The following is a 12,270-nucleotide window of genomic DNA, read 5'->3' as shown; positions in this document are numbered from 1 at the left end:
CAGCCAAAGAGATGATAAAACCAGAAGGGGTCTGCTCTTTGAATTCATTGGCTTTTATATGTATTGGAATATATATTAAATATTGGCATCCCCCAAGCATATTAATTTATGTGGAACGTATTCAGAAGTGATGAAATACTTCATTTTGCAACATATACTTGAAGGAAATTACTTTTCATTTTTGCATTGATATGCATGTGAAATTTCAGCTCAGGTTGGAACCCAGAATAGGCTGGGAGATGTTCAAATCTAAAGGGAGTGAAGAAACCACACTAGTAGTTTGCTTTACATTTAAAACACTAGAGCCAGGCTGCTATCTTATCCATGTGCTTTATATCAGGTCGTGCATGTCAGACTCTGGGAAGTTCCCCATCGTTTGCTAAAGCCCAGGTTAAATTAACTGATCTTGCAATGAGACACAAATCAGCAATCGGGATCTATTTATACCAAGCTCCCAGTGAGAACAGCTTAGGCGATGTGCAAGTGTAGCCGAGAGAACCTGGATGCATTTTAGCTGACCTGAAAGTGACAAGGACTGTTCAACCAAGCTGACACTGGCTCTAGTCATTCATAATGCAAAAATATGCTTCAGTGCTACTATGTGGACAATAATGAAAAAGCCTCAGCAATGTGTCAGGTTTGTGCACTCCCCTCTCCTCCCCATTTATGGTTGGGAGGAAGACTTTAGCAGATTGTAATTTTGCTATTACTGAATCCCATCTTACTCTGGCTTTCAAACAGGGGTCCAAAGTTTGTTTAAAGGCAACTATGGATTCTGAAGCTAGTTTATTAAGTTAATATAAGGGAAGTTAATAAACTTCCATTCATGCACACAAAGTAGACAAATAGCCATAATTTGCATTATTTGGGACTTAGGCCATGTAATTTCCCCCAAGGAATAAGCTTAAAAATTCACCACCTAGAAAGCCCTTTCTTCAGTAAAACCAAACCAGACCATTACAACCTGCAAGGGCAGTGTGTTCCAGGCAAGAGCAGAAATTCTCTTCCATATACAACAACCCTCTCATTCCTAATGCTATCAAACATTTCATCTAATTATTCGGCTATTTAGTTGGCTGTGCTCCAAGAGCTGTCAGAAACACATAGTGGCTAATTCTATTGCACAGCCTTTTTATACAACCATTTTAGCCTCAGCTAATGCATTTATGTTTTATTATAGAGCTTGCTTCAGAAGCAGATTCAGCAAACAGCTGGAATCTTCCAAGAACCAGGACCCCTGGATATTCAGTCTGGATCAAAGCTCTAAGCTATTAAAAATTACAGAGGAGAGGGAAGGAAGCAGGGGCTCTAGGTCTTGGCTGGAAAACTTTCATAAGGTTTTTAATTCAGCTCCCTAACTACGTGGAATAGCTTTCACATAAACAGGAGGATCTTGGCTTTCCGCTAGGGGAAGCCTAGTGCCCCAGAAGTGGATCTGGCTGCTGGATGAAAGCTGTAGTGCCTTCAGATCACAGGCTGCACCTTACAGTCCAAGGGTCATTGATTCCTTCCCCATCCCCCTTCAAGCAGCTAAAATAAAAGTAAAAATAGACAAGTAAAAGCAGGGGATCTTACCAGTTCTCTGACACCATATTGTTTCTCCACTTTGACCTTCAAGTGCCTGAAACACTCCTCCATACGCTCATGGAAAGGACGAAGGCTATCTGAAACCCTCCTCTCATGGATCTTAATTCCAGCTCCAAGAAATGGAATCTGGGAAGGAACAGCAGGAAGAAGTTTAGCCAGGTTATCTCCCTGATCTACAGAATGTGTAAAAAAAATCCTGCCACAATATAGCCAAGAATTGTAATATATTTGCCGACTGACTTTTCTTTACCTCCTTGGAAACATTTAACAGCAGTTTCGCATCTTATTGTAAACTGAAGACAATTCTAAATAATAAGAGGTAGGTGGTGCAGCAGTACAACGGTGAGCACATTTACAAAGCTAAGGAGGATCCAGTATGGTTTCAAATTGGATGTTGTGTGTTGAGATTTTTGTATTGCAGGGGGTTGGACTAGATGACCCTTGGGGTCCTTTCCAACTCTGCAGTTGATGATTCTGTGTGTTTCCTGAGGAAGATCACAGACAAGTAGAGGTTTAGATAGAGGGAGGCTTTATTACATTTCGTGTAGTTTTAATACACATAATGAGAGCAAGGACTCAAAAGCGTTTAGGCTCTGAACATAATGTGCCAGGGCACGCTTAATCAGTCCAGATTAGTAACTGGAAAAATACGCTGCAGCAGACCTCCATTTCACTTTATCCTGTGCTGCTGCCTTCTAGTGTACTGGGTTAGTTGAATCCAGCCCTATGCAAACAATATTTAGACATCTAAATGAAGGAAAGACGCCATTCCTTATGCGTGAGATTAAAAATTTTCTTGTATACACTTACAGCACCCACAGAATAAACACTCTGGGTAACTATCACAGCAAAGAGCATTTTTCTTGTTGATTCACAAAGGAAGGAAGCAACTGACAATTATTGGTGCTTACCCGGGAACAGGCTGGCAGCAATAAACATTTAGCTCATGAAAAGGAAACTTTGCCATCACGCTGCATCCCTCATGTAGTTTTTTTGCAACATTAAATAATTGACAAGAAGATAAAAATGAAAGTGATATTTCCAGGCGATCTGATTGCTCTCGGTTTTCCCATGCCCTCATGCTGTAGCTGCTAATAACAAGGGAACCAATGAGGGCTATTTCTCCCCAAAGTCTGAGCAGAAGCTATGCTTTTTCTATGACATTCCCTAGCATCCCTCTCTAAAGTCCTGCAAGGTAAGTTTTAAATTCAATATTTCTCTTTTTCAAAATAACAAAGCATTTTGAGATAAAGGAGAAATATAAGATATTTAACTTTATGCATGGAGGGCCCTTTGATATATGCACATAACAACTGCTTGCATAGTCCTCTTCCTCTATAACCCCATAAAATCAGTGTGGAACCCACACATGCAAAATCATGCGTATATGGCTTTCCTCAGAGTCCCATGTGCACTGGAAGTTTCTGAATTACCGTATTTTTCGTCTCATAGGACGCACCTAGTTTTTTTGGGGGGAAATAAAGGAAAAATGTTTTTCCTTTATTTCCCCCCAAAAAACCAGGTTGGGGAACAGCGGGATGGCGGCGCTGCACCTCCCCGCTGTCCCCTGAGCTTGTGGGGGCTGGCCGATGTCTGCCCGAAGCGCGGGGCTCTCTGCTTCAGCGCGCCCCGTGCTCCGTGCGGTAGACTGCTATCCGCAGCCTAGGAAGCCCTGTGGGAACTCCCGCAGGGCTCCCCACGCTGCAGATGTCTGCCCGGCGCGTGGGGCGCTCTGCTTCAGGGCGCCCCGCGCGCCGGGGGGCAGGCTGCTATCCGCAGCCTAGGTAGCCCTGCGGGAACTCCTGAAGCCTGGAGAGCGAGAGGGGTCAGTGCGCACCGACTCCTCTCGCTCTCCAGGCTTCAGCGAAAGCCTGCATTCACCCCATAGGACGCACACAGATTTCCCCTTCATTTTTGGAGGGGGGAAAGTGTGTTCTATAGGGCGAAAAATACGGTAGTTGATCTTTTTTATGACACAAAACCTTCTTTTCTGTGTTTGCCATTAGCAGTTGGTCTCTTCCCTTTATCTTTTATTTCAAGAATATAGACAAAAGTGTAACATCAGCCGTATTAGAATCTACTTTGCCACCTTGCTGAATCAGAGCTTTGCTATTGAAAAGTGAAGGATCACTTCAGAGGTCATTTTTAAAATCCTGCTAACTGACTCATAGGAGGTTTGGGATGATTTTAGCTTTTTACCTGCTCTTCTCTGCAATCTACTCAATTGTTTTTGACAAGGGTCAGTGCACCATTCCACATCCCATAAACAATTATTAGGCAACTCCTCAAAATAAAAATTAGTCTATTTTGTATGTAGGACACAAAATGGGACTCTGCTTCTACAAAAGGAAAAATACAAATGTAAAAAACAAACAATCATCAATCAGCCCAGGACATATTTCTGTTGTAAATCAGAATACAGTGGTACCTTGGTTTAAGAACAGCTTAGTTTATGAACAACTTGGATTAAGAACACCTCAAACCTGGAAGTAGGTGTTTTGGTTTGTGAACTTTGCCTTGGAAGCAGAACATGTTTCAGTTCCTGTTGAGTGTGTTCCATTTGTAAATTGAGTCCCCCGCTGCTATGAGAAAGCACGCCTTGGTTTAAGAATGGTTTGTTTTAAGAACGGACTTCTGGAACAGATTAAGTTCGTAAACCAAGGTACCACTGTAATTTTTAATGGTTCCCACTGAATACTTGCTATGGAAATAGTACAACTATTTACTGTTGCTCGTTCCTCAGCTATAGTCCATTTTCCTACCCTTGCAGAGTCAGTATGGGATTTATATTTCCTATCTTCTTGTAGGACGTTAACACTCCACTGAGTTTTCTCAAAAGTGTATAATACGTTAAACAGGCAGTAGAATCTTCCATCAGAACCTTAACAAGACTGGCTGCAACAAAGGTTTACAGAATTGCTGCCAAGGCAGGCCATCATACTAGGCAGCTACGTGTGCAGGCCATGGAAGCACAACCACACAACTGGACGTATTTTGGAAGTTTGAACTGTGCCTGACCGCTTGGCTAAACTGGCATATTGATATTAAATGGAAAGAGCATTTTATTTGTTCCATTATTTGTATGTGGTTATAGCAAAAACTTCTGAAAGATCTCAAGCTTGGTGCACTTTGATCTCCTACCCACACCTATACCTAAGATTACAGCCTAGCACTTGATCTGTACACACACACTTTAAAACAATAGGATAGTTTCCTTTCCTGTATGTCGTAAGGTAGGAGCAAGTTAATGGAACTTCATGGATCCTGAATCTAGATGTTTAACTCCTAAAATGCTTTGAAATTAGCCAGTAAAAGTTAATCAATCTTTGGATGAAAGTGGTCAGTTTTAACTATTTCAATTTCTCCTTGTTTTGTGAGGTATTTCACAGCAATAACATATACTTCAGACCAAAGGGAAAGAAAGTTTAAGTTCTATTGAAATCAATGGAACAAGTTAGCAATGACAAATGTAATTTCCATTGATTTAAATGAGATGTAAACAAGAGTAAGATCCTTTGAATTGGGTCCACTGGTTTTTCCACAATCCTATTACATTAGATCAGGGGTTAGCATATTTTGGGCAAAGAAAGTCCCGAATATGTCAACTCAACTTCATGATGAGGCTGCTCTTTCATCCCAACTAACACATTTAAAGAATTTTGTATTATTATTAAAAGCCTTTATGAAAAGCTCCTTCTCAGTAATATTAGTTACTTACTGCAGAGCCAGTTCCCTACTTTGTTACAAAAATATATTAAGAGAAAACATGTGCTTATTATACAAGTAAAAATCACATTATGCTGCTCCACTAGAAACAAGATCAATAAATGAAGAGGCAGGGAGGAAAGAAGAAAAAGCTTCAGAGAATTGTGCCCAGCATTGTATTACCTGCCAAGCAATCAAATCTTTAAGTCTGTTTAGTTTCTCTTGATCCTCAGGGTGGTCCCTGATGTACTCATCAGTGAAGAAAGCCTGCAAGCAGAAAACAGATCATTCCGTCTTTCTTCCTCACATTAGAACAAGCAATGATATCTCCAAGGTTGTGTTGTTGATATAATAAATCAAAGCATTATTTTAATTTTAAAAGCAACTATTCAAAACCTTACCTTCTCATATTTAGCAAACCCTCCCATGACAGCTGGATCAACAATTCCATTCAGAAGCATGGACAGAGGGTTAATTGGAAGGTTCTCATCACTTTGGTACTGATTAACCATGGCTAGAATCTTCTCATTGGTCATAGACATTGTTTCAATAGCATTTTCCAGGGGGCTAATGGTAGTCTGTGGGGAAATAAATAAATAATATAATTTGTGTAATCTGAAATTGTACTACCTATCTATTAAATAGATGTGCTTCAGAAAATCTTGAGTGAATTCTCAAAATGCAGGGTCGACTCCAAAACATATTTTAAAATACATCAGATTTGCCAATTTCAAGAAGGAGGGAGGGAACCCAACCCTTGTTAAGTACTAAGAATGAATTTCCTGGTAACATAGTGTGTTGTTGTTGTTTAGATTTATATAATGCCCTTCATCACAAGATCTCAGAGTGGTTCACAGGATAAAAATACAAGGTAAAAACACAAGGAAATAGTTAAAACAAAAACAACAAAGCAATAACTCTCCTCCCATAAACACATTTAAAAGGCTTTAGAATATTAATCAGCTATATAAAGCAAAAATAAAAAATAAAAATACAAAATAAAAATTAACATACAGTGGTGCCTCGCAAGACGAAATTAATTCGTTCCGTGAGTTTTTTCGTCTAGCGAATTTTTCGTCTTGCAAAGCACGGTGTCGGAAAAGTTTTGGAAAAGCTTCAAAAATCACCAAAAACCTCAAAAAAGGCTACCACACCGCGTTCTATGAGTTGCTCCTCGAAGTCAAGTCGCAACTTATTAACAGTGTTAAGAAAAAGGAAACAAACTTGCAACACGTTTTCATCTTGCGAAGCAAGCCCATAGGGAAATTCGTCTTGCGAAGCAGCTCAAAAACCGCAAAACCCTTTCGTCTAGCGAGTTTTTCGTCTTGCGAGGCATTCGTCTTGCGGGGCACCACTGTATAGCACTTAAGAACAATTTAAAACCACTCCCCCCCCAAAAAAATAAACAACCCCCCACCAAGTTAAAATCCCATCCCCATTAAAACCATATTTTTAGCACAAGGGGGCTGGCCATGCCCTCGTTCCACCCCCAAAGTGCCACCCCCAAAGGGACAACACCCTTTGGTGTCTCCCCTTTGGCCTTCCATTGAAATAGTGCTGAGTGTATTTAATTTGTATTTTTGTGAGTTAAACTGTGTATTAACCCTAATCAGAATTCAAATACACACCTGTGACATAGCGATCACTTCAAACCAACGCAGGATTCCAGGGAGCTTGTAAGCAGTAACAAAGGACGTTCTCTCAATCCACATAGACTGTTAAAAGACACACAGAGGGAATAGGGAGCAGTGAAACAATAATGTTAGGACGTTAAGGGTACTGAAACAAAAATGTAAATAATAGCAGGAAGCTGCTCCCCTCCTTGCCCCACATCAGCATTGTAACAGCAATAAAAATACAGACACAGAAGAGGCGTCTTTCTAAATCCAATTTTAAACTAGGCCACTGTTATGCAAGCTGTAAACATAAAGGGAGAGTCAAGCACCGAAAAAGAAACAGAGGGTAATGGAGTAAATAACATACTGGATTCTGAACCAAGATTATCTGGAGCAAAAGATTCATTGTATGTCATGACCAGCAAATCATTTATTACTTTATCTGCCCTGGATATTACCAGTATACCCACCAGGAATAGTGGGAATATGTTCTCTTTGGCAGCAGCATTCTATGTAGTCAGGAGGAAATGCCTGTTTGTTTCCTTCTCAGGCCCAATCGTGATTAAATTTATCTCCCCAAATAGCAGATGAGGCTAAGGCCCAAGGAACCAACCATTTTAGAAGACCAGATACACTTGGCTCTAATGGTGCTATTGAGGCACCCTACTCTTGTCCCATTTGTACGCTGATTCCAATTTTTCTGCTGGTAACACAGCCTGCAGTTCAGCTGGGGCCTTCGCCACACATCGCCTCTGCACAACTAATGTATGCAATCTTGATCATTCTGAAAACATAACTGGGGGGAAAAAATACTTACAGCAAATTCATTTTCGGGGTCAACAGACCCTTTTCTGATTGGTCTTGAGTAGTGGAATCTTTGTACATGGTTACACTTGTAAAAGCTGAAAGAAAAGAAGTATTACAAAACTCTTCAATTGCATGTTTGCTTTACGTTCCATTGAATGTGCAAGTAAAATAATTAAATGTATTTTTTTTTTAGTTACAGCACAGTTCACTCACTGCAGGCAGCTCTGGTCCATATTGCAAAGGTAACATTTGAGTGAGGACTCAGAGGCTGGCAGTTTTGGGGTGCAGGGAGGAGAGAAGACAGAAAAATGGAGTGGGAAGGGGACTTGCATTAACTAACAGAGTGATTTGGCACAAAGGGGAAAGTGAAATGATGACACTTGCTAAAAGTATTATACGAAAACCAAAAAAATGCCAACATTTTCTAAGGTCAAAAAACAAGTCTATCCAATGATTCTGAATGGCAATTTGCTGAAATCTCACTCTGCAGATGCTGCTGTTTCCTGTTGCCAATCTATCAATCCTCTCTCCGCCACCTTTTTTTATGGACAGACATAAAGCACTATGTTTTATGGTGAGCTGTAAATGACCTGGTGAAGCAGATGATATTTTCCTTGTTGATACATGTGATATTTCAAGCACTTTGCAGACATAACAAGATCACCTCTTGTGACAATTCCACTTACAGTGCGGAAATCTAGACACTCAAAAGCATGAAGCCATAAAACAATTCTGGTTTGCAAAGGGTAGGCAAGCCTTGAAGGAAAAAAATCTTACTGAAAGTGATGCCAGAGCACCAGAATCCATGTTATTTAATGATGCTCCGTGCCCTATATAATCACAATTAAATCCAACTGCTCTAAGGGTCAGCAAGGAACAGTCATAGCTACATAAAAATTAACAAAATTGTTCTTGTATCTTTAGAATATTGCCTTACCAAAATTAACTTTTTATTTTCTGTTCTAAAAATCTCATATGTAATAACGCTACTCACAATTGGTTTCTGAAAACCTCCCTCTAAGTGACAGCAAATGTATTAGCGTAGGGATATTCCTATTTCCCCAAAAAATAGTTTTATTATCTATTTTTAATATTGTCCAAATGTTTCTCTTTGTGTGTGTGTGTGTGTATTGTGCCTATTATGATTTTAGAATACCATAGTGACTGTAAAATACATGCAAGTTAATGTAATAAGTGCTGTTTCCTACCATTGGACTTAAAGAACAATACATGCAGCTGTTTTCTATTTCTACTGGATATTTTACAGTTATTCTTTGACTCCTTGTTGTGTACCCACGTTTCCATTCAACCCTGTCATCAGCAAAACAAAGAGCAGGGGAGAAATGTAGGCTATGATATCTTTTCTACTTTGATTTTCCACAAAGGTTTTCAGAATTAAACATGGATAACTATTAATAAGAAGTGTATGCTTCTTATTAATTTGTTGCCATTCAGTCAGTCAGCCACATAGAAGACAAAAGTAGGGAAGGCGGACACAGTTAAGCACACATGAACCAAACTGAGTAGATAATTGATGCCCTCCGGCCCAGTACTATCTACTTTGACTGTCTTCATGGCAAATATATCTCCAGGGTTCTTTCACAATACCTAAGATTGGGTTGAACTAGAGAGTCTAAAATTTGAATCTGAGAACTCATGCTCCTTCACTGAGTGAGGACCTTGGGACTGTAAGCTGGCAAACTTGTCTGCCCAGAAGATGTTGGATTGCATGTATCATTTAACAACAACAACAACAACAACAATAATAATCCCTTTATTCCCAATGCGTTTCACTCTTTAATCATGATGGCTGGAAAACTCACCTTCTTAAGCATGTTTCTGAAGTCAGGATAGTGATATCTGTTTCAGATCCAGCTGTCTTAGTTTACTTATAAAAGTCTGTCTCTAGAAAATAAGGCAATCCTACATATGTCTGCTCAGAAGTAAGCCCCACCAAGATCAAAGGTAAAAACAACCAACAAGTCATGTGGTGCCTTAAAGACTAACCAATTTATTACGATAGAATCTTTTTGTGGACTGCGGTCCACTTCATCAGCTACATGAAGCGTTTCCTTGAGTTCCAGTGGAAAACTCACAGGCCAGTTTCCCAGAACGGCACTATCAGTGTATAAGAGGAAGGCTTGGGGGAACTCCAGGGCTCGCAAAAGTACAAATCTAAGGCAGGAGATAGGCTCAAAACTGCTCAAGGAGGACCAAGCAGGATCAGTGTGCATGGAATACAAACTGACTTGGGGGAGGGCAGAAATGGAAAACTGGGGGCAAAGGCATGGCTGGCCAGCATCCTGAACAAGAGTACTCTACTGTGCAACATTTCGCTGCAGGTCCTGAATGTATAACTCCAAACAGTATGAGATGCTGAATATATAATACTGAATTGCCTGAGTCTTTGGCTAGATGTGACACAGTGATACAGTCATTGTTTATGAGCTAAGACAGGAAAAGGTAATGGAGCATCAAGAGGAGTGAAAGACATTTAACTGGCAGCAGGAAGTGCACAAAAGCAACATCCATGCAGACCTAGCAGCAGAGGGGCTTGAAGAATGGGTAACCAGATGGACCATGTCTGTTCCAGACATCATCATCATCATCATCATCATTTATTATTTGTACCCCAACCATCTGGCTGGGTTTCTCCAGCTGCTCTGGGCGGCTTCCAACAGACATTAAATATACATTAAAACACCAGTCCTTAAAAACTTCTCTAAACTACAGATGTCTTCTAAATGTCAGGTAGTTGTTTATCTCTTTGACAGCTGATGGGAGGGCATTCCACAGGGCGGGCGCCACTACCAAGAAGGCCCTCTGCCTGGTTCCCTGTAACCTCACTTCTCGCAGTGAAGGAACTGGCAGAAGGCCCTCGGCGCTGGATCTCGGTGTCCGCGTAGAACAATGGGGATGGAGACGCTCCTTCAGGTATACTGGGCTGAGAATAGGAAGTCAAAGGGACAGACAGTAGAAGTTTCTGAGCCCAGAGTGTGCAAAAGAGGAGAAAGAAGACAAAGAGGCACCTGTGTAAGTCTAGAAAGTGACTCAAATGGGAGCAGAGAGCAATGATCACCATCAGAGCTATTTTCATAGCTATGGAGAAGGAAGATAATGGAAGGGAAAGAAGGCATCATTGTCCAGATGTTGTTGCCCATGAGGCGCATGCTCATTTGGGTGACTGCTATGATCATAAACAGCTCCCTCCATTCAAATTGTACACAACAGTTTGACCAGAACTCGGAGGCGTACTTAGGCTCCCTTGTACCCTTGGCATGGAGCTGTATCTGTGTCCCCTTGTGTCTTGTGCCCTTGGCAAGGAGATATATTGGCACCCCACCCCCCAAGTTCCTTGCACCTTTGGCTGGGAGCTGTATTGGCACCTCCGAAGCTACTCACTCCCATGTTGACCAGTAGGGACAAAGAACATCTGAATAAGGCTAAACATTCAATATGACATGTCAAGTAAAAAAAGGAGAAAGAAGTATTAGTAGGGGGAAGTGTGGCTTGAAAGATAAGGAGTTGCAGCTCCCCCAAAGCAGCCAAGAAATTATCCCAGGGTGCTAGGAGAATGCATTAGGGTGGGCAGAGATGGGAAAGTGGGCAGGGATCCTACACCTTTAATAACTGTGTAGAAGAGGACATTTTAGCAGGTACATTTTGCCTTTTACATCTGGCCACTCTTGAGCACATTCACTGATGTTGGCTTTATTGTTAGCTAATTTCCCTCCCAAGTTAGCACTGTGATATACTTGCCATCCTCCCATTACAGCACAAATGATCAAAAGAAACAAAAGCTCAAAAGGTTCCATCTAATAGATTATGGCTATTGCATTACATTTGAATTATCATTCTCTTCAATCAGCTGCTTTTGGCAGCATTAGCTAGATTGGTGGTTCAGTGTCAGGTTTCCTGCTTAATGACTAGGGTGGGGGTGGGGAAATAAACTTAGCAGTGGCAACATGACAGATGGAAGGACAGATACAAAGACTTATGCAGTGCATCATTTCAAGGTGTCCCTTATTAGGATAGCAATTTGTGTGTCTCATGGTAGCAAAGTCTTTAAATTAGCTAACAGATACAACTGGGAAGTGCCTTATGCTGCCAATTTTAAAAGTTACTTATATAAGGAGGATCTCTTTGGAGTTAACATTTGATGAACTAAACATGTTATTTATTGACTGGTATTTAAGCCTGTATGTGAAGCAAAAAATAAAAAATAAAATTGGTTCTCTATATGTTGTTGGGCTCCATGGCTGTGACAGGGTAAGGTTCAGACATTTGACCCAAGGGGGGAAAACCTGGTCCAGTAGTCCATGTTGTAAGCAGAGAGCACTTGCTTACACACATCCCATTCTGAGTCCACGGTATTTTGCATTTTAATCCTTTTAACCCTTCATGCAAGGGCTATAAAAATTAGAACAAAGTGCATTTTGTAGGTCCTATTGATACTCTCTGCTGAAATGGAAAAATGCTCACCACCTTCTAGTTCTGCTTAGTAGGTGTCCTTTGCACTCCTTTTTCTGTACAGTCCTCTCCCTTGCCAGCACCC

The 12,270-nt window shown here is 40.8% G+C and overlaps 1 protein-coding gene and 1 long non-coding RNA gene across 14 annotated transcripts in view; one reads left to right on the top strand and one right to left on the bottom strand.

Moving 5' to 3' along the window:
* LOC309526810 overlaps nt 1–1,814 on the top strand; it is a 42,097-nt gene extending 40,283 nt beyond the window's left edge. For 7 of the 11 annotated variants that reach the window (XR_014216935.1, XR_014216936.1, XR_014216937.1 and 4 more), the window contains one exon: nt 1,619–1,814. This is a non-coding gene — a long non-coding RNA (uncharacterized lncRNA). Of the gene's footprint in view, nt 1–1,180; nt 1,569–1,618 lie in introns of those variants that run through there. The other 4 variants (XR_014216942.1, XR_014216943.1, XR_014216944.1 and 1 more) reach the window with 1 other exon arrangement.
* Nucleotides 1–12,270, bottom strand: part of DOCK2 (dedicator of cytokinesis 2) — a 258,167-nt gene that overhangs the window by 12,025 nt on the left and 233,872 nt on the right. For all 3 annotated transcript variants that reach the window (XM_082212994.1, XM_082212996.1, XM_082212995.1), the window contains 5 exons: nt 7,726–7,810; nt 6,921–7,007; nt 5,694–5,870; nt 5,476–5,559; nt 1,576–1,713 (listed from right to left, as the gene is read on the bottom strand). In XM_082212994.1, the coding sequence (XP_082069120.1) occupies nt 1,576–1,713; nt 5,476–5,559; nt 5,694–5,870; nt 6,921–7,007; nt 7,726–7,810 (571 nt within the window). The remainder of the gene's footprint in view (nt 1–1,575; nt 1,714–5,475; nt 5,560–5,693; nt 5,871–6,920; nt 7,008–7,725; nt 7,811–12,270) is intronic.

The sequence above is a fragment of the Podarcis vaucheri genome (genome assembly GCF_965113315.1).
Source record: "Podarcis vaucheri genome assembly, chromosome: 2".
Taxonomy (NCBI): Eukaryota; Metazoa; Chordata; class Lepidosauria; order Squamata; family Lacertidae; genus Podarcis; species Podarcis vaucheri.
This window is presented reverse-complemented; position numbering and strand designations above follow the sequence as displayed.